The sequence below is a fragment of the Herpailurus yagouaroundi genome, unplaced genomic scaffold (assembly GCF_014898765.1).
Source record: "Herpailurus yagouaroundi ecotype Mexico unplaced genomic scaffold, PumYag 215, whole genome shotgun sequence".
Lineage (NCBI taxonomy): Eukaryota > Metazoa > Chordata > Mammalia > Carnivora > Felidae > Herpailurus > Herpailurus yagouaroundi.
In genome coordinates, this window is record NW_024412446.1 from 8,908,558 (window position 1) to 8,929,891 (window position 21,334).

General features: G+C 42.4%; 1 protein-coding gene across 2 annotated transcripts; it reads left to right on the top strand.

Moving 5' to 3' along the window:
* The first annotated feature begins 32 nt into the window (after window positions 1-32).
* GLOD4 (glyoxalase domain containing 4) lies at window positions 33-20,416 on the top strand. 2 transcript variants are annotated; one of them, XM_040455465.1, is made up of 9 exons: window positions 33-165; window positions 2,026-2,075; window positions 2,901-3,021; window positions 7,562-7,706; window positions 10,071-10,207; window positions 11,177-11,263; window positions 11,546-11,659; window positions 11,749-11,835; window positions 20,143-20,416. In XM_040455465.1, the coding sequence occupies exons 1-9, from the start codon at window positions 55-57 to the stop codon at window positions 20,206-20,208; spliced, it is 918 nt and encodes a 305-aa protein (XP_040311399.1). In that variant the 5' UTR covers window positions 33-54; the 3' UTR covers window positions 20,209-20,416. The 2 variants fall into 2 exon arrangements, with proteins under 2 accessions (XP_040311399.1, XP_040311400.1); XM_040455466.1 differs by having other exon boundaries at window positions 48-69.
* The last annotated feature ends 918 nt before the right edge of the window (window positions 20,417-21,334 follow it).

Below are 21,334 nucleotides of genomic sequence, written 5' to 3' on the forward strand. Positions count from 1 at the left end.
AGTGACGTCACCGGCCCGTCTGCGCAGCTGCCGGCGGGCAGCACTGTACGCCTGATGGGAGTGGCGCCGGTGGGTATGGCTTCTCGTCGAGCTTTGCACTTCGTATTCAAAGTGGGAAACCGCTTCCAGACGACGCATTTCTTTCGCGATGTCCTTGGAATGAAGGTGCAGACAGGGCCCGGAGGGGCTGGCACACGATGGTGGGGACAAATGGGTGTCCGACCTTAGCCTTGGACTCTTTTTAGCCTTGTCGAGTTTTCAGCTTCGGGAAGTGTTGCATGTCACTGGTTGGGTTAGATGACTTTGAAAGGGGCCTTTATTAGTCCTCGACTGTGTGCCCACACACGTTTCTTTCCTAGTTCATTTGCAGGTATTGAGCCTCAGCCCTCCTGGGGCTTCTAGACGGGGGAAAGACAGTAAACAAAAAGTAATATAATACTTTTCCAGTAAACAACTCAGTCTCTTCCGGTTTGGAGCCTTAAGGTTTAGATTGCCTATTTAGAGCTTTGCTTCTCTCAGGGCTGCTTTGAATAGTCCCTTTTGTGTATTCAAAAGCGCCTGCCCTAAGTCAGAACCCATTCTTTCCAACACCCGGAAGCGCCCTCTCCAGCCCTGAGCAGCTGCTATCTACAGGGATCACCTGGGTGGCAAATGCTGGTGGAAGCTATTGGGGAGTGTAAGCAAGGGCTTTAGAGGTGCAAGAGTGCAATTTAATGCAGAGACAGTGCAGAAGTCGTGGAGTGCAAGGGCGTTACCTGAATTCATCAGTCATTTAAAATACATCCTCCGTGTTTCATGGTCGTGTGTTGAACTTTGGTGACAAAAATGAAAATGACCCTAGTATCTGTCTTCAACTAAAGCTCCTGGCCTAGGTTGGGGGTGGAGTTGAGAATTGGATTTGTACGTAGTACATTGTACATAGTAACTGGAAGTCAAAACTTGGTAAGTGATGGAAAACCACAAAACTCTCCCTTAACATGTTTCCTCATTGATTAAAGGTTGTTATGAAAATTAAATACTGTTATATGTGTAGTATTTGATACATCGTATGTGCTATATAAGTGTTTGCTGCTACTATTACAAAAATACGACAGAAGAGATTTAACTTTGGGCTGGGTCATCAGGAAATAATTCATGGAGACCTTGTGTTTGAGTTGATCTCTAAAGATAGCTAAGATTTCCACAAACCAAGATTAGAGGGAGGAGTATACTAGAAAAGTTGAAGAGCCAATGCAAAGATAAGTTATGTTTGGGAAACACTGCTAATTTTCTGTGTCTTTAGCTTAGATTACTTAGATGAAGTTGAGATGGGATATCAGGACACTTCTGATAGTATCTTGAATACTAAGAAATTTGGATTTTATGGCACAGTAATTTGGGAGCTGTCTTACATTTTAGAAGAGGGTAATGATGTGATCAGAGCTGTGCATTAGGCACATAATTTTGTGGTGGTATTAAGGAAAAAGATCAATGAAGATGATTTTTAATAGTCTAGGAGAGAACTGATGGGAACTTGAACTGGAGCAGTAGCAGTGGGAATCAAAAAGGAGAGTAGAAACTAAGACATTGAGAGTCTACTGTCTGTGGGGTTCTGTGTCAAATGGTCTAATAAATTATCTATTTTCACAACACATTGGGAGACTCAGACCCTAAGCAACATTCTCAGAGTTACACAACTATTGAGTGACATCCAGAATTCCAAATCAGAATTCTCTAATGCTGAAGGCCAAACTTTGGTTTTTGGGGGATTTTGTTGTTGTTGTTGTTTTAACTACACAGCACTGCTTCCCAGTGTAAGTAGATTTCACAGCTTTGGTTGTCTCACCCTTGGTGTCAAACTGTTCTTCCTTACCTCTACTACTTCTAGTCTGGGCAAGATATAAAGCTCGTTATCTTTGTCTTACAAGTAAAGCTTATATGTTATATATAAGTTATAAATGTTTGTGTTTTAACATTTAAGTTGTGCTAAATATGCTGTATACAGTACTGGTAACACTTGACAATTTATTGTAATTTCCTTACTAGATTCTGCGGCATGAGGAATTTGAAGAGGGCTGCAAAGCTGCCTGTAATGGGTATGACACCTTGTTTCTAATGTTATTTATTTATGTTGTATTTATTTATATATATATATATATATTTATATATATTTTTTTTTTTTTTTGAGAGAGAGACAGAGTGCAAGCAGGGGAGGGGGGGAGAGAGAGAGGGACACACAGAATCCAAAGCTGACTCCAGGCTCTGAGCTGTCAGCACAGAGCCCGATGCAGGGCTCGAACTCACGAACCGTGAGATCATGACTTGAGCCAAAGTCTGACACTTAACTGACTGAGCCACGCAGGTGCCCGACCCCTTGTTTCTTAAAATCTCATTTAGGCTCTAAATACTCCTGGAGAAGAGAAGACAGTTTCTCAAAGTGAGTATAAGGCAGTGGGATAAATTCAGGAGAAAATAAATTAAGGTGGCAACTTCAAGAACACAAGTAAGTGTATGTTCTAAATGAAGCAACACTTTATCAAGGGTCTCTTAAGCTCAGTAGCCATAGCAAACTGGAAAATTCCAAGCCTCACGAGAATTGCATGTTTGTTGATGGATATATATGAAAATAAAGATCAGGTTGAAGAAGCATCTTTATAGGAGTCTGTCCTCTACTTTAAAGAAAGGTAAACAAATCTTTCCCTCGAATAAGTGCCAGACAGATGGTCTTTGGAGCCTCTGTGGTGGGACCCACACACACTGTCCATTGCTGCTTTTAGCACCAGCTGACAGGTCATCTCATCTTTATGGGTACTTAGAGGACCAGAGGTGACTGCCCACTGCTCTGTTCCAAGAAGTCCTTAGGGGAGGCCTGAGGCAGATTTTGTCTGTGTCACTGGGTTCACTTACTTTCATTTTTCTAGGCCTTATGATGGGAAATGGAGTAAGACAATGGTGGGATTTGGACCTGAGGATGATCATTTTGTCGCAGAACTGACTTACAATTATGGCATCGGACACTACAAGCTTGGCAATGACTTCATGGTAAATGTCATTTCATTCTAGTAGATTTTTGGCTGTGCCTTTTATTGAGATCCCTGATACGATGTTAGGTATGATGACTGCTGAATTGACGGCCTTTGGGTGCAGGTTAGTGATTAGTTTTATGGGGTTTTGTTTTGTTTTGTTTTGTTTGAGAGTGAGCGTGCAAACAGGGGAGGGGCAGGGAGTGGGGAGAAAGAATCCCAAGAATCCCTAACAGCACAGAACCTGATGCGGGGCTTGATCCCACAAAAGGTGAGACCGTGACCTGAGCCAAACAAAATCAAGAGTTGGTTGAGCATCCAACTCTTGATTTCAGCTCAGGTCATGATCCCAGGGTTATGGGTTCAAGCCCTGCACTGGGCTCTGTGCTGACAGCTCAGAGCCTGGAGCCTGCTTCAGATTCTGTGTCTTCCTCTCTTTACTCCTCCCCCGTGTGTTCTCTCTCTCTCTCTCTCTCTCTCTCTCTCTCTCCCCCTCTTTCTCTCTCAAAAAATAAACATTAAAAAAAAAATTAAGCAGCACCTGGGTGGCTCAGTTGGTTGAGTGTCCGACTTTGGCTCAGGTCATGATCTCACCATTTGTGAGTTCGAGCCCTGCGTCGGGTTCTGTGCTGACAGCTTGGAGCCTGCAGCCTGCTTCGGATTCTGTGTCTCCCTGTCTGTCTCTGCCCCTCCCCTGCTCATGCTCTGTCTCTCTCTCGTTCAAAAATAAATACACGTTGAAAACAAAAAAGCTAAAAAAAAAAAAAAGTTAAGACTTAGAAACAGCTTTGACAGAGACAAGACGACTCTGGGGGAATGACTGAACCTTGAGAGGTAGAAGGGCCAGCGTCATAGGTCTGGTCAGGTCCTGATCACCAACCAGAGAATTATCTCTTGTGAACTGTTAAGATTGAGCTGCACTGTTAACAACCAGTGCTAGTCAGAGAAAAACATGAGAAGCTTTAAGGAGAAAGAGAAGAAGGCATTGCATGCGCTACATTCTTTCATGCAAGAATTCAAGTTACTGTGCATCTAATAGTTATAGTATCTTCCTCTTACTGAGCAGTTACTCATGGTAGATATAATGTCTCTGGGCCCAAATACACAGCAAGATAGGAGGCATTAGTTTTACAGGTCTGCTAAGCAAACCTGCCTCATGCTAGATGTTTATTTTGGTCATTTGCTCTTGCTACTCCTGTTAACTCCTGTTAAAATAATAATGATATCAAAAATAAAATAAAATAAAATAAAATAAAATAAATAAAAAATAGTGATATCAAGGTGGAATTTTTAGGAGGATCAAATTATCTATAAAAGTGTTTTGTAAATGAAAAGGACTGTTCAGATGTAACATACTAGTATCTTTGTTTTTCTCTTTCTCACTCTGTATGTCCTTCACTAATTTATTCATTTAATAGATATTTACTGTGACTTACTGTATGCCATGTACCTGGTTAGGTCCTGGGGGTACAGTAGAATGATGCATGTTCCCTGGCCTAAGGAGCTTCCTGTCTTGTGGGGAAATAAGTAAAGAGACAAAAGAATGCAGTGTGATAAGTACCAGGATTGGGATGAGGACAGGCAGATGTGGGAACACCTGGGAAGAACTCCCAGCTTATTCCCAGAGAGGTGAGAGTGCAGGGAAATCTCTCCAGAAGTGACAGCCGAGCTGGTGAGTGGGGTCGGGGTGGGAGAGTGAGACTTGTGTCTCGGCATGCGCGCAGGCCTGGAGGTGAGAGGCAGCATGGCAGTCAGGGGACAGTGAGTAGCGCAGTTTGTGTCGAGTGAGGTGCGTGAAGACGAAGGGGCAGATGTGAGGCTGGAGAAGTAAGCTGGGACCACATCACGTGAGGGTGTTCAGACTACATTCTAAAAATAGAGTGAAGCCATTTTTAAGCGGCGGGGATGACACAGTGTGGTGTGCAAGAATCCGCCTGGCTGCAGCACGGAGATCAGGTTGGAAGGGAGCCAAACTGGAAGTGAGGTAACTGGCTCAAAGGGTGGTATGGGAAGCAACTGGCCGCTCCTTACCTAACCTGGTAGTTGTGGGAGATGGAGAGAAGTGGGTGGACTTGAGAGCTGTTTAGGAGGTAGAGTTAAGAGGATTTGGTGATTGAGTGTACGTGAAAATTTCTTTGTGTTTCTCCTTTTCTTCACTCTCCAAATTTAAATCAGGGAGAGAAGAAAGAGCAAAACCATTTGGCACCATGAACATTGCACCGGCTCCAGTCAGATGTTGACTGATGGAGCCGCAGGGGCCAGAGAGCATGTAGGTGGAGGAGAGCAGCTTGGCTGTTCCGCCCTGGGTCTTCCTGAGAGACTCCGGCAGGAAAGTATCCCTGAGGAAAGGGACCTTTGGTGCTCCTCAGTTTGTGGAACAAAAAGAAAAACAGGTTACATAGACCTCCCACTTCTGTAAAGAATCCCTGTACAGGGATGAAAAAGAGGAGGATGGGGAGCCTGGGTGGCTCAGTCGGTTGGGTGCCTGACTTCGGCTCAGGTCATGATCTCGCGGTTCATAGGTTTGGGCCCCGCGTCAGGCTCTGTGCCGAGAGCACGGGGCCTGGAGCCTGCTTCGGATTCTGTGTCTCCCTCTCTCTCTCTCTGCCCCTCCCCCGCTCACGGTCTATCTCTCTCTCAAAAATAAATAACCGTTGCAAAATTAAACAAAAAAAAAGAGGATCAACAACTTAATTTTTTGAAAAAAGGACAAAAACTGAATAGACAGCCACAGAAAGTACATGAGAAATGTCTCTTAAACATTGAAAAAAAAATGTTCAGCTGCCAAGCTGCCATTTGTCACCGATTGGCAAAACTCAAAAAGTGTGATAACGCGCTGTGTTAGAAAGGGTGTTAAAAAAGCGCCACTCTCACACGTTACTAGTAAGGGTGTACATGGCTACAACCTCACTTTGTCACTATCAAAATAATTAATGCATCTATCCTTTGGCCTTGCAGTTTCACACTTAGGAACTTAGTTTACATGTATGTTCACAAATATGTTTAATGAACTATGTACTAAATTACACATTGTGGTGTTTATTCATGCCACAAATATGTATTGAGTGCCTTCTATGTGCCAGGCACAGTTCTAGGAACTTTGGATAACCAGTGAATGAAACAGACAAAAATTTATGCCTGGCAGGGGAATAAAGTCATAGCAGAATAAGGGGTGGTGGGGATTATGGGACAAGTGACTGGTTTTAGTTTTAACGAAGGTTTCAAGGGTAGGGATCAATGAGGAGGTGACATTAGGGGAAATTCTCTCAGGAGAGAAGAGTTAGGCATGTGGAATCCTGGGGAAGAGCAATCCAGATAGAGAACAGCCTGTGCAGAAGCCCTCAAACAGCAGCTGGCACATTTGAGAAAATGCACGGAGGCCAGTGTGGCTGGAATAGACAGAGCAAGAGGAAAGTGAGAGGAGACGGGTCCGAAATGACCTGGGCTCGGATTGTTTTGGGCCTTTCAGGCCATTAGGAGCCATCCTTGAGCGACATGAGGAGCTATCAAGGGTTTTAAGCAGGGGAAAAACAACATAAGGTCGCTGTCTTGAGAGTAGGGTGTGTTTCAGAAATTTTACTCTGGCTGCAGAATGGAGGATGGATTGACAAGACTCAGGGAAAGAGAGGCTGGCTTTTTTTTTTTTTTTTTTAATGTTTATTTATTTTAAGAGAGCACATGTGCGGGACAGAGAGAGGAAAGAGTGAGAATCCCAAGCAGGCTCCACGTTATCAGTGCAGAGCCTGACGCAGGTCTTGATCTCACGAACTGCGAGATCATGACTTGAGCCGAAATCAAGAATCAGACACATAACTGACTGAGTCATCCAGGCGCCCCAAGAGAAGCTGTTATGATAATCCAAGTTAGAAGTGCAGCTGGTCTGGGGTGCCTGGGTGGCTCAGTTGGTTGAGCCTCCAACTTCGGCTCAGGTCATGATCTCACGGTTTGTGAGTTCGAGCCCTGCCTCGGGCTCTGTGCTGACAGCTCAGAGCCTGGAGCCTGCTTCAGATTCTGTGTCTCCCTCTCTCTCTGACCCTCCCCCACTCACACTCTGTCTCTCTCTCACAAATAAATAAACATTTTTTTTTAATTAAAAAAAAAGTGCTGCTGGTCTTATCAGAAGACAGTGTACATTTTTAGGTATTTTGATTAAATTTAAATGATACCTTGATAATTGGCTTAAATTATTTTGTTTAGAAAGCAAAAATAAAAAACATCTTAAATAGGTAGCTGGCAAACTAAAGTAAGATCAAGATTTCTCTGACTAGATCTTTAAAATTAGAAGAGATTATCTTTGTTAAATAAAAATTTTAAACAAAAAACAAAAATGAAAGATTATCTTTGGTGTTAAATGGATCAAACTTCTCTAGCCTTTGAATTTCTGTCCTACATTTCACAACATTTGGAATCTTTGGAGGAGAAATATGTCCTAGGCGAAAATTTTGAATGCCAATTAAATCTTCGGTGGCATCATGTAAAGGCAGCGGGGTTTTGCCTCATTATCTTGTTCTAGAAAAGATCCATGGTTATACAGTTGATGGTACTGTTGTTTGTCACAGGGTATCACACTCGCTTCTAACCAGGCCGTCAGCAATGCCAGAAGGCTGGAGTGGCCACTCAGCGAAGTTACGGAAGGTGTTTTTGAAACTGAAGCCCCAGAAGGATATAAGTTCTATTTGCAGAATCGAAGTCCACCTCAGTCAGGTAATTATAGCGGGACTAGTAAAAGCCCTCTGTCTAACGACATCTTTGATGAAAGGAGGAGCCAGATTTCTTTCTCCCGTGAAGTCTTTCTGTGTTGCGATGACATGTCTTTCCCAAGCCAGCGTTTTGTTCTTTGAGAAATCATATTTTCATATTAGAACTTCAGTGCATAATTCTAGGGAATCTAAACTGGTTTGGGCTCTATCCTACTGCTAATACCTACTAGGATATTTTCAGCTGTATCAAAATCGATCTCAGACTAGCTGGCACATGAAGAAAACGTTCTAGCTCACGGAGCGGGTATCCTATAGGTAGGAACAGCTCAGTGTTAGTGGACTCAGCATCTCAGCAATGGCATCAAGAATCCAACTCTTCTCTCCATTGTCTTGCCCACGGGGGTCCACCTGTCCTAGAGCCACTTCCCTCGCGGGGAGAGAGAGAGTGCACACATGCACAGGGGAGAGGCAGAGAGACGGGCCGAGGCGGTGAAAACTGAAGACAAATGTACTGAATTTACCATAGTCAGAACAGCTCTTCAGGGGTCACTTTACAATATAAAAATTTCCAATAATGTTAAATGTTTTAATAGAACTTTTATTCTTTTTGGAAAAAATAGATTTTTTTTTCCTACACAGATAAGCAAAGAAGAAAGACGAAAACAGTACCCACATAGCCAGAGATAATCACTGTTAACATTTTAGAGTGTATCTTTCAATCATTTATCAAAAGGAATGTATATCTATGTTTGTATGTGTGTGTGTGTACGTATATATATATATATATATATATATGTACGTATATGTATATGTGTGTATACATACGTATGTACGCATATATATGTGTGTATGTATATGTATGTATGTATGTGTATCTTATGTTCCATTATAGCGATTCCTATGTATTACATCCAGGAATCAAACAGTGCCTATTGTTGGATGTTTATGTTGTCCTTAGTGTTTCATTGTTACAAGCAACAGTGTAAAGAGTGTCTTTGTGCAGAAAGCCCTTCATACATCTACAATTACTTCTTTAATTGGTGATAATAGGATAGCTCTTTCAAAAGCAGTTTACATTTTTTCAGGCTTTGGGTACATTCTGTCAAATTGCTGCCCAGAAAGGAACTAATTTATAATTTACACTCTGCCAGTACTATATAATTATGATTCTTCCCCCTGCCCTATCACAGTTAACACTGAACTTTTAAAATTATCTGCCAGTGAGATGGCAAAATGTTGTGTTTTAATTCCAAATTCTTTGATTATTTGTGAGGTTGAATGTTTTTTCATGTGTTCATTGACCATTCCAAGTCCTTCTTTTGTGGGTTACCGCTTTGTGCTTTTTACCTATTTTTTTAGGATGTTCGTCTTTTTTCTACTAATGTTTAAAGGTGATTTAAATATTAAGGACTGGGGCGCCTGAGTGGCTCAGTCAGTCGAGCCTCTGAGTCTTGATTTCAGCTCAGGTCATGATCTGACAGTTCATGGGTTTGAGCCCTGAGTCAGGCTCTGTGCTGACAGTGTGGAACCTGCTTGGGATCCTCTCTTCCTCTCTTTCTGCCCCTTCCTTGCTCGTTCTCTCTCTCTCTCCCCCCCTCTTTCTCTCAAGAATAAATAAATAAACTAAAAGAGTAAAAAAGTATTCAGGACTTTTTGTCATATATGTTGCAAAAATGTTTCTCACTTTGTCATTTACTCTTTGATTATCATTTTTTTTTTCTTTTCTTGGAGGGGGGTGGTTGTTGTCTAGGAATTTTCCATTTCATGTGATTAACCTAATACATTTTTTCTTTCCTGGTTTTTCTACCTTTGGTGTCAGGTTTAAAAAAAAATCTTTCTACACCCCAAAATTGTAGCAATAATAATAATTGTAATAATAATTGTTTTTAGTATTTTCATGATTTCATTTTTTTTTTATTTAACATTTATTCATTTTTGAGAGACAGCACAAGCAGGGAAGGGGCAGAGAGAGAGGGAGACACAGAATCCGAAGCAGGCTCCAGGCTCTGAGCTGTCAGCACAGAGCCCAACGGGGCTCGCACTCACAAACCGTGAGATCATGACCTGAGCCAAAGGCGGATGCTTAACCCACTGAGCCACCCAGGCACCCCATGATTTCATTCTTTAAACTAAATCCTTTAACCCATTAGGAATGTATTTTGCCATTTCGTTTAAAGGTGTAATTTTTCTAACCAAATGACAAGCCGGCTTTCTTCATGCCATTTTTTGAATAATGTGCACTTTCATACTGACTTATCATCCCTTTCTTATCGTAAACTGAACTCATATATACACGAGCCTGATTTAGTCTTCCTGTTCTATTCCACTGTGCTGACCTATCCATTCCTACTGTTTTATTACTCTCCAGATCCTATATTAAAAGTAACTCTAGCAGTGTCTGATCTTCAGAAATCCTTGAACTACTGGTCTAATCTACTGGGAATGAAAATTTATGAAAAAGATGAAGAAAAGCAAAGGGCTTTGCTGGGCTATGCTGATAACCAGGTGAGTGATCTTGGAGAGAAGTAATCTGTTACTTTGAGTTTGGCTTACAAATGAGGATCACATGAAGGTTATTCTCAGAGTTTTTCACAGTGACTCAATATTTACATAGGTAAGCAGAAAGAAGAAAATAAAAATTGCTGATAACCATCACCCATATATTACCTTTGTTTATTTTTAGGGCTATAACCTTTGCAGAGTCAGAAGTGATCATTGATTTTCATCTTTTTTTTTTCCCTTAAATAACCTAGCATTTGAACATGATTTAGTCCGTGCACTCTGACTCAGCAGGTCTGCTCCCAGGAATTTATTTTACAGACGTACTCACCATACACGTGCACAAAGAAATGTGTACAAAGTTATCTGTTGCAGCACTGTTTGTAATAGCAAAGAATAAGAAATAACCTCAGTGTTCTGTGCATTAGAGGAGTAGTTCAATAATTTATGGTTCATCCATAGAATGGATTACTGTGCAGCTGTCAGAAAGAATGGGGTGAATCCTTACATGCTGACATAGTAACATTGGGTAGAAACAAGGGACAGAATAATGTGTAAATTATGCCACCGTTTGTGTGAAAAAAAAAGAAGATCTGTGCATGCCATGTGTCTTCCAGGAAACTGTTGACTAGTTGCCACTGGGGAGAGTAGAAGGGAGCGTTAGTTTTAACTTTATTCCTTTAGTACTTTTTGAATTTTTTTTTTTCAACATTTATTTATTTTTGGGACAGAGAGAGACAGAGCATGTACGGGGGAGGGGCAGAGAGAGAGGGAGACACAGAATCGGAAACAGGCTCCAGGCTCTGAGCCATCAGCCCAGAGCCTGATGCGGGGCTCGAACTCACGGACCTCGAGATCGTGACCTGGCTGAAGTCAGACGCTCAACCGACTGCGCCACCCAGGCACCCCAGAATTTTTTTTTTAACCATACATATAATGTGTTCCAAAAAATAAACCTTTCTTATTTCTTTTCAGTGTAAGCTCGAACTACAGGGTATCAAAGGTACAGTTGATCATGCAGCAGCTTTTGGAAGAATTGCCTTTTCTTGCCCCCAAAAAGAGGTAATGTTTGGTCCTAGCTCTTTGGTTTAAGCTCTGTGACTAGCTGGTTGAACCTGCTAAGAATGTCGGGCCCCCCCCCCCCCCCCACTTCTTTCGGTTCATTCTGATTGTGGCTTTGGTATCAAGTTCAACAGTTGTCTCAAGAGCAGCTGAGTTAATAAAATCAAACACATGGTGCCCGAGTTCTCTCTGGTTGATCTCATCCTCCCCCAGGGCCGCTGAGGACCACAGCGTGAGTGGTACATGACCCCTTGCTCACTTTGCCTCTTTGTCTTCCTCAAGTTATCAGACTTAGAAGACTTAATGAAAAGGGAGAACCAGAAGATTCTGACTCCCCTGGTGAGTCTGGATACCCCAGGGAAAGCAACAGTGCAAGTGGTCATTCTGGCTGACCCTGTAAGTATTACTCAGGGAAGGGGTGGGCTGCACCAGGGGTTTCTGCAAGGTGTCTTTCCGCCAAATGTCTTTTCTCTTTATTGCGGTAGGATGGACATGAAATTTGCTTTGTGGGGGATGAAGCATTTCGAGAACTTTCTGAGATGGATCCAGAAGGAAGCAAATTGTTGGATGATGTGAGTCTCATTTCTGACTTTATATTCCCACAGGCCCACTGGGGATGGTCTTAAGTGTGTGGGGGAAGGGCCAAAGCAACAGGCTCCACAGCTGTGTCCTTTTGCTGTTGGGGTGACTTTTGAGCCAGGACTATGTGTTTTCATTGCCACCCATATGACTCTTGTTTTGTTTGAAGATTTTATTTATTTATTTATTTATTTATTTTAAATTTTTTTTTTCAACGTTTATTTATTTTTGGGACAGAGAGAGACAGAGCATGAACGGGGGAGGGGCAGAGAGAGAGGGAGACACAGAATCGGAAACAGGCTCCAGGCTCCGAGCCATCAGCCCAGAGCCTGACGCGGGGCTCGAACTCCCGGACCGCGAGATCGTGACCTGGCTGAAGTCGGACTCTTAACCGACTGCGCCACCCAGGCGCCCCAGAAGATTTTATTTTTAAGTAATCTCTATACCCAACATGGGGCTCAAACCCACAACCTTTGAAATCAAGAGTCTCATGCTCTACCGATTGAGCCAGCCAGGCACCCCTAAAATATTTTATGTTTTTATTTAAAATTTTTTTTTTAACGTTTTTATTTATTTTTGAGACAGAGAGAGACAGAGCATGAACGGGGGAGGGGCAGAGAGAGAGGGAGACACAGAATCAGAAGCAGGCTCCAGGCTCCGAGCCATCAGCCCAGAGCCCGACGCGGGGCTCGAACTCACAGACCGTGAGATTGTGACCTGAGCTGAAGTCGGCCGCTTCACCGACTGAGCCACCCAGGCGCCCCGAAATATTTTATGTTTTTAAAGTAATCTACACCCAACGTGACCCTTAACTGGGTGCAGCATTTGTCCCTTCGCATGTGCTCAGGCTGCCTGGGCAACCACTGCTGCTCTGCTGTATGCATCATGACTCCGCTTGCTAAGGGAAATGCCCGGATGCACCCCCTCACTTCTTAGCTCTTTTGGTCCCCTCATCTCCAATCTACACTGCCACCCCTGTCCTTTCCAGTGAATGGTTCTCCTCCACACACAAACAAGCTTTCAAGTCTCCCATCTTTTAAAAATCTTTTACCCCCAAACCCCTTCTCCGTATTTCTTTTAAAAAAATCTGCCCACATACCATTTCTACTTCTTACCCCTTTCATGCTTCAGCCTGTTGTGCGCTGGCTCCTGTGACTCTGTGAAACGCTCATGTAGATGTCACCCATGACCTCCGTCTTGCTTAGTCCCACAGCTACTTTTCTATCTTCCTCAAACTCAGTCTTCAGCAGCATCCAAAGCAGTTGTTGTACTCCAGCTCCTGGCACACACTGGGTGTGTAATGGGAACTCTGCGAGTGCTCTGTTGATGATTAAAGGAATGAATCCATCTGTCCTGGTTCCGTCACTTAATATCTGTGTGACTGACCTTAAGTGATTTGCTTAAATTCTCTGAACTTCAGTGTTGTTTTCCTTTAAGAAATCTCTGTGTCCAATGTGGGGCTCGAACCCACAACCCCCAAGATCAAGAGTTGCATGCTCAGGCACCCCTAAACTTCAGTTTTCTTACCTAAAAATTTGAGAAAATCGTATTAGCCACCTCCTAGGATTGTCGTGTGGCTTCTAGAACGTGGCAAACTGCTGACATAATAACAGACATTCAGTTAATGTTAGCAAAAGCAAGAGACAGAAAATGTAGTGTTTATAAATTTTATCATGAAGGAAAGGAGAATGTCAGGCAGCCTCTCAGGTGGCACATTCGTTAGACTCTTTTCCTTCTTACTCTTTTTTTTTTTTTTTAACGTTTATTTATTTTTGGGACAGAGAGAGACAGAGCATGAACGGGGGAGGGGCGGAGAGAGAGGGAGACACAGAATCGGAAACAGGCTCCAGGCTCTGAGCCATCAGCCCAGAGCCCGACGCGGGGCTCGAACTCACGGACCGCGAGATCGTGACCTGGCTGAAGTCGGACGCTTAACCGACTGCGCCACCCAGGCGCCCCATCCTTCTTGCTCTTTCATATCACTGACCAACTTCGTCCTCTTTCGAGCTCACTTCTGCTTTGGTCTTACAGATCCTGCCGTCTTCATATTTGACAGCTTCGCAGACACAGGCATGGCTTTCTGTCTCATTCCAAAATGATTTACATGTGGTCCCACTTTGGCTCTTTTATTCTCATGTGCCATTCTTCTTCTCTGAGTCCTCTGGTTACCTCTGCGCTGAGCTGCAACCATCATTCTCCGACCCTCTGTTGTTTTTTTTTAATTTATTTATTTTGAGAGGCAGCAAGAGCAGGGGAGGGGCAGAGAGAGGATAGAGAGTCCTAATCAGGCCCCGCACTGTCAGCGCAGAGCCCAATATGGGGCTGAACCCATGAACCATGAGATCATGACCTGAGCTGAAAACAAGAGTTGAACACTTAACTGACTGAGCCACCCAGGTACCCCCATTCTCTGACTTCTAATTTCTAGTCCCTACTCCTCCCTAAGCTCCAAACAAGTATTTTTTGTTGTTGTTACTGAGGTAAAATATATATGAGATTTTTTTGTTTGTTTGTTTGTTTTTAAGAGAGCTTGAGCAGGATAGAGGGGCAGAGGGAGAGAGGGAATCTGGGCTACCCAGGAGCCTCTGCCTAGAATTTAAATAAACAGAAATTTAGTGTTCAATTTTATAAGTTTTGACAGCTAACTCTTCTCATACAACTGCTGCTCAAAATATAGAGCACTTTCATCATTGTAGAAAGTTCTCTCGTGCCCATTTCCAGCTAGTTCCCACCAACTACTACAGTAGCCAACTACTGTACTGATTTCTGTCACCTTATTTGTGTTTGTCCTTGGACTTAAAAATGGAATCACTCAGTAGATATTCTTTTGTGCCTGGATTCTGTCACCCAACATAACATTTTTGAGATTCCTCCATGTAATTGTACATATCAGAGTTCTTTTTTCTTTATGTTTATTTATTTCTTAGAGAAAGAACATGAACGGGGAGGGGCAGAAAGAGAGAGAGAGAGACAGAGAGAGAATCCAAAGCAGCCCAATTCGGGGCTCAAACTCAAAAACTGTGATGAGATCATGACGTGAGCCAAAGTCGGATGCTTAACTGACTGAGCCACCCAGGCGCCCATGTTCTTTTTTTTTTTTTTTTTCAACGTTTATTTATTTTTGGGACAGAGAGAGACAGAGCATGAACAGGGGAGGGGCAGAGAGAGAGGGAGACACAGAATCGGAAACAGGCTCCAGGCTCTGAGCCATCAGCCCAGAGCCCGACGCGGGGCTCGAACTCCCGGACCGCGAGATCGTGACCTGGCTGAAGTCGGATGCTTAACCAACTGCACCACCCAGGCGCCCCATTTTTTTTTAATTGCTGAACGGTATTCAATTTTATGAATATGATGATTTGCTTACCCATTCTTCCAATGGTGGATATTTAAGTTATTTCCAGAGTTTTATCTATTTATAAGGAAGACTACTGTGAACGTTCTTTTTTTTTTTTTAAGTTTCTTTATTTTGAGAGAGAGACAGAGAGCACGAGTAGGGGAGGGGCAGAGAGAGAGGGAGAGAGGAGGAGAATCCCAAGCTGGCTCCTTGACATTAGCACAGAGGCTAACACGGTGCTTGATCCCACAAACTGTGAAATCATGACCTGAACTGAAGTCAAGAGCCAGATACTTGACCAGCTGAGCCATCCAGGCGCCCCTACTGTGAACACTCTTGTGTGAATCTTATAGACATGAATCATTTTTCTTGGGTAAATACCTAAGAGAGGAACTGTTCTTACTTTGTAAGAAACTGCCACCACTGTACAAAGCAGTTGAACCATTTTACGCTCCTGCCAGCCATGTACGTATCTGAGAGTTCCGACTTTTCCACATCCTCATCAGCATTTGTGCTCTTCTGGGTTTTTGTTTTAGCTCTCCTAGAACATGTACAGGGGTTTCTCAGTGTGGCTTAATGTGCATTTCCCTGATAACTGTTGATGTTGAACACCTTTGCATTTGCTTATTGCATATCTTCCTTCGTGAATTTTATGTTCAAATCTTTCATCCATTTCTTTCCTTAGTAGATTTTATTTTTAATACTTGATGATTAAAAATTCCAGAAACACATAGGAGAATACAGCAAATCCCTATGTGATTGTCACCATTCAACTCTGCCATAATCTTTCATCATTCCCTCCACCCCACTTTTTTTTTTCCCCCTGGGGAATTTTAAGGCAAATCTTAGATGTTGTATTTCAGTCCTAAATACTTAAGTATTTTATACATTTTAAGATGACTTAAAAGAAGTAAAAATTAAAAAAAATAAAAATCAAGAAATTTTCTTATATACCATATTGATATTACACCCAAAAAAATCAATGCTATATCCTTAATGTCAGTGAAAACCCAGTTTTTGTTAAAATTTCCCTGAGCATCCAATGCAGGGCTCCATCCCACAACCCTGGGATCATGACTGAGCCAAAATCAAGAGTCAGATGCTCAACCGACTGAGCCACCCAGGCACCCCTCCCTATGTATTTTTTAATTATATTTAATATAATTGGACTATATCAATACAGAACAATGTATATGATCCACTGAGTTTCATGACAAACAGATTAGAAGAGACACCTCTGATCTCTTTTACATCTTAGCTATTCTAGTCTATAATCTCTAAATATGAATGTATTTCCATACTGTGTGTCTGCTCACATGACTTTATTCTCCTGGAATGGCCCTTCTGTCATTTGAGTTTTTGCTTATTTTTCAAGGCCTGCTCAAATCTGTTTTGTTTTGTTTTTTTTTTTTAATTTTTTTTTCAACGTTTATTTATTTTTGGGACAGAGAGAGACAGAGCATGAACGGGGGAGGGGCAGAGAGAGAGGGAGACACAGAATCGGAAACAGGCTCCAGGCTCTGAGACATCAGCCCAGAGCCCGACGCGGGGCTCGAACTCACGGACTGCGAGATCGTGACCTGGCTGAAGTCGGACACTTAACCGACTGCGCCACCCAGGCGCCCCTCAAATCTGTTTTTTTAAAAAAATCTCATTGATTTATTGGAGTTCTGGAAGCAAGTCATTTGTTAAATCTCTACAAATGCAAGTACTATTCCCAATCTATGGCTTGCTGATTTATTTTAACACAGTCTTATAAGAACAGAAAAAATTTTAGTCTCCAAGTATTTGTTATCTTTCCACATTTTTTCTTGTGGTTGATTGCGAGTTTCATAGTGTTGTGGTCTGAAAATATGCACAGTATGATCTCAATCTTTTTGTACTTGTTGAGGGCTGATTTGTGTCCCAGTATGTGATCTTTTCTGGCGAATGTTCCATGTGCACTTGAGAAGAATGTGTATTCCACTGCTTTAGGATGAAATGTTCTAAATGTATCCATTAAGTCCATCCGGTCCAGTGTGTCATTCAAAGCCATTGTTTTCTTGTTGATTTTCTGTTTAGATGATCTGTCCATTGCTGTAAGTGGGGAAGAGCAGAAAAAATTTTAAGTCCAGTTTTATCAGCTTTTTTTAATGTTTAGTGCTGTCTCTGTCCAGACTAGTGTTAACAGTCAGCGAAACCTCTTCACCCAGATATCCATGGGCATTTCAAAAAGTAGAACAATTTAGGGGCACCTGGCTGACTCACTTGGAAGAGCATGCAACTCTTTGATCTCAGAGTTGTGAGTTCAAGCCCCACATTGGGTGTAGAGATTACTAAAAAATAAATAAAACTTTTTTTTTTTTTTTTTTTTTTTTATTAAGCAGAGCAATTTAGGGGCTCCTAGGTGGCTCAGTTGGTTAAGTGTCTGACTTCAGCTTAGGTCATGATCTCACAGTTCATGAGTTCAAGCCCCGTATCAGGCTCTGTGCTGACCTCTCGGCCCTTGGAGCCTGCTTTGGATTCTGTGTCTCCCTGTCTCTTTGCTGCTGCCCTGCTCATGCTCTGTCTCTCTCTCTCAAAAAATAAACATGAAAAAATGTTTAAAAAAAGGTGGAGCAATTTAACATTTTTATCTATTAGAAGGAAGACTGTTACGGGGCGCCTGGGTGGCTCAGTCGGTTAAGCGGCCGACTTCAGCTCAGGTCATGACCTCACAGTCTGTGAGTTCGAGCCCCGCGTCGGGCTCCGTGCTGACAGCTCGGAGCCTGGAGCCTGCTTCCGATTCTGTGTCTCCCTCTCTCTCTGCCCCTCCCCTGCTCACACTCTGTCTCTCTCTCTCTCAAAAATAAATAAACATTAAAAAAAAAAAAAAAAAGAAGGAAGACTGTTAGGAACATCCTTGTAGAAGTCTCGTAGACATGTTTCATTTCTCTTGGGTAAATACCTAGCAGTGGAACTGCTTTTACTTTCACATTTAATAGGCTTTTTATCTTAGAATTGTTTTGGAATTAAAAAGCAATTTTTGAACATTGTTTCTCCTCACCCCTAAGTTCTGTTAGCTATTTAGTCACCAAGAGGTGTGAGTTCCACTCTGAAATCTCTCGTCTATCCACTTCCCTTTGTAAAGGGCCCTCATTATCACCTATAATAGTGCAAAAGCCTCCTCTCACCTTCCAGCCATCCCTGCTGCCAACACCAGCTTTCTAACACATAAATCCAGTCATTTCAAAAACCGTTTAGTCTTCTCATAGCTCCTGCTGCCTCCAGGATACATTCCAAACTCTGACAGAGCATGGAGCGTGTCTGGCCCTTCCCTGCTATCTGATCCGTGCTGCCCCTCTCCCACCCTTGCTCCTGTTCTAGTCCCACTGAGCCGTGTATATTCACCAAGATGTATCTTCTTGCCTCCACCCAAAGGTTTGTTTCCTTCCTTCTTAGTCAGCTCATCCTTCGGAACTCCGAAGCTTTCTTGGATCCTCCACACCAGCGTTTGTTGTTTCCCTCATTTTTTATGGCTCCTAAGTGACAGAAACTTCTGCACCTTTGTCGGTTTTCTCTTATTTTGCATACCTTGATTTTCAAAAACCTTTTTATGTTCATCAAAAGAAAGTCACATAACGCTAAGATTTTATATAAGTCAGTGCGACGGTGTCTAGTCCCATCTCTGAATCCCACCGTCCAAGACAGCCGCTTTCACCTTCACGGTTTCTAAATAAAAAATACATATACTTCTGTTTCTTCATTTTCAGTGGCAGACACCATCTTTGCACTTCCTGCTGAGGTATATGAGTCTTTTTATACCATTTCTCCAACCACTTAGTTGTTTTCTTTTGGTCTCATATCACCTTGTTCGTCTCTTATAGCAAATGCCCTACGAGACACACACATGCGTGCTCCCTCATGCAAAATAGTTGTCTCCATCTGAGTCCTCAGCTATTCTGTGTGCTCCTCAAAGCCTCAGACTAGGTCTCTGCCACCACACCCGAACCTAGCATAATACCTGGCTCATAATGAAAACTGACATTTTTAAAGGTATTTCTGTACTTGATTTTTGACTGAATAAATTAATGTATATCCTTACCAAATACCCTTTTAGCATATGCATTTTTTTATTACAGGAAGTTGGGTTTTTTTTTTTAATGTTTTTATCTTTTTGAGAGAGAGAGAGACAGAGAGCGAGCAGGGGAGAGGCAGAGAGAGAGAGAGGGAGACACAGAATTCGAAGCAGGCTCCAGGCTCTGAGCTGTCAGCACAGAGCCCAATGTGGGGCTCAAACTCACGAACCGTGAGACGATGACCTGAGCCGAAGTTGGACGCTTAACAGATTGAGCACCCAGGTGCCCCTGGACAGGAAGTTTTAAAAGACTTAGGTTCTAAGCCTAGATCACTCTATAAGCCCTTCTCCATGGTCTCAGCCTCATGGAATAATAAAATAAAAATACTCCAGTGGAACCAAAACATATTCACAAGGCTTCCTTTTTAATTAAGAGGTCCCAAACTAACCAAACAGTACCAACATCAGTAGAATGGTATCAGAGGAGTCATTGTAAAAGCAAATCATTCCAGGCTTAATGGCTAAAACATGAAAATAGCTTTTCATATCTGGTCTCGTAACACTGAGTCTCATTAGCACTGAAAGTTCTTGAGAGCCTACCCAGACGCGAAGAGTGACAAGCCTTTTGTTCTACCAAGGACCCCGCAGACTCGTGTGCTTGCTCCTTGCTCTCTGATCAGTCAGCTGTCCAGCCACACCCCCTGGCTGCACGCTTTACCCTTCGCTCTGCCATGTGAGAATCTGCAAACAGTTGCTCAAAACTCCTCAGCATCCAGTGAAATTAAACATAATACTCTGTACCGAATGAATGCATTCAGTATATTGTAATTGTTAATGACTGTGGACAATGCACTTGCAATGAGAGGCACCAAGTGGACTGTATGTTTTGTTTTATAGACTTGAATATACATTCCGATTCTCTTTCTATAGGCAATGGCGGCAGATAAAAGTGATGAGTGGTTTGCTAAACAAAATAAAGCAAAGGCTTCGGGTTAACAGAAGACATCTCATGGAACAGCATTTGTGATTCCTGTCTAGCACCTGCAAGGCCTGATGTGTCTGTCCATGCCTGATAAACGCTCTCACAACTTGGTTGTTTCCTGTACAGGCAAGGAGGCTGGGGTGGTGAAGATCTGTGTGTTTTAATCTTTGAAAGCTCCAAGACACATTTAGAAATAAAATCTTACTGTTGTCAGTCCCATTAGAGGAGAACTCTTGCTGTAAGCTGCGCTGTCACTGGAATGGCACATTCTATGTGTAACTCTAGTGGATTAGAATTATTTTCAGCCTGGGCGACTATGTGGGACATGACCTTTGGCTGGAGATGGAGGGAATTGTGATAAGCTTATGGCAGGAATACTTCCAATACCATATAGTATGCTCTTCTGATGCCTTCCTCTGGCAGGCCTTGACAGTGAAACATTTTAAAGACATTTTGTTCATTGAATCAAAAGATTTGACTAACACCCACACATTCCTTGCGTTAAAATTTTGAGTATCCAGAGAAAACAGATGGAAGGATCTAATGTGTTGTGCTGCTACATGCCTGGCTTCAGGCCACTTTCTTTATATAATTTTTCTAAATCCTCTCAAGAATTTCAATTTCTTAACTATGGATTCGATTATTTCTTCAGCCTGAAAAATTTTATTTTAACATTTTCTTATAGTTTTCTGTTTGGTTCTGCAGAACAAATTTTAATGATTGGAAACAGAATTATATTGGCCATATTTATTCTTAAATGGTTTTTGAAAGTATACTCCTGAAATCAAGTTTTCATACCAGCCATAAGATTCATTATTTGAAATGGTTGTGGCCAGGTTCTAATTATAGAGAAGAAACTGAGGAGATTGAAAAGGGCTGGCTCAGAGGTTCCCAGTTCCAGAATAATATGTATGAAATTACCTCAGTTATTCTCCCTTGCTGGCAGGAAATTTCAGGGTTTCAGTTCATCTTATAGGGTGGTCTTACCTTCACTGACAGAAAATAGTCCTTTTCCAGCTCCACAGCACTTTTCATTCAACTTAAATTCCCTGTCTTAGGGAAGCAATCACGAGGTTCAAAGCAAACCAAGTTTAGATGTTCCTTCCCTAAACAATTGGTTCACCTATTTTCACGTACATG

Coding starts and splice junctions, on each gene's coding strand:
- GLOD4 (XM_040455465.1), top strand. CDS start 55: ATGGGAGTGGCGCCGGTGGGTATGGCTTCTCGTCGAGCTTTGCACTTC. Junction 2,076..2,900: donor TGCAAAGCTGCCTGTAATGG/GTATGACACCTT, acceptor TCATTTTTCTAG/GCCTTATGATGGGAAATGGA. Junction 11,264..11,545: donor TTTCTTGCCCCCAAAAAGAG/GTAATGTTTGGT, acceptor GTCTTCCTCAAG/TTATCAGACTTAGAAGACTT.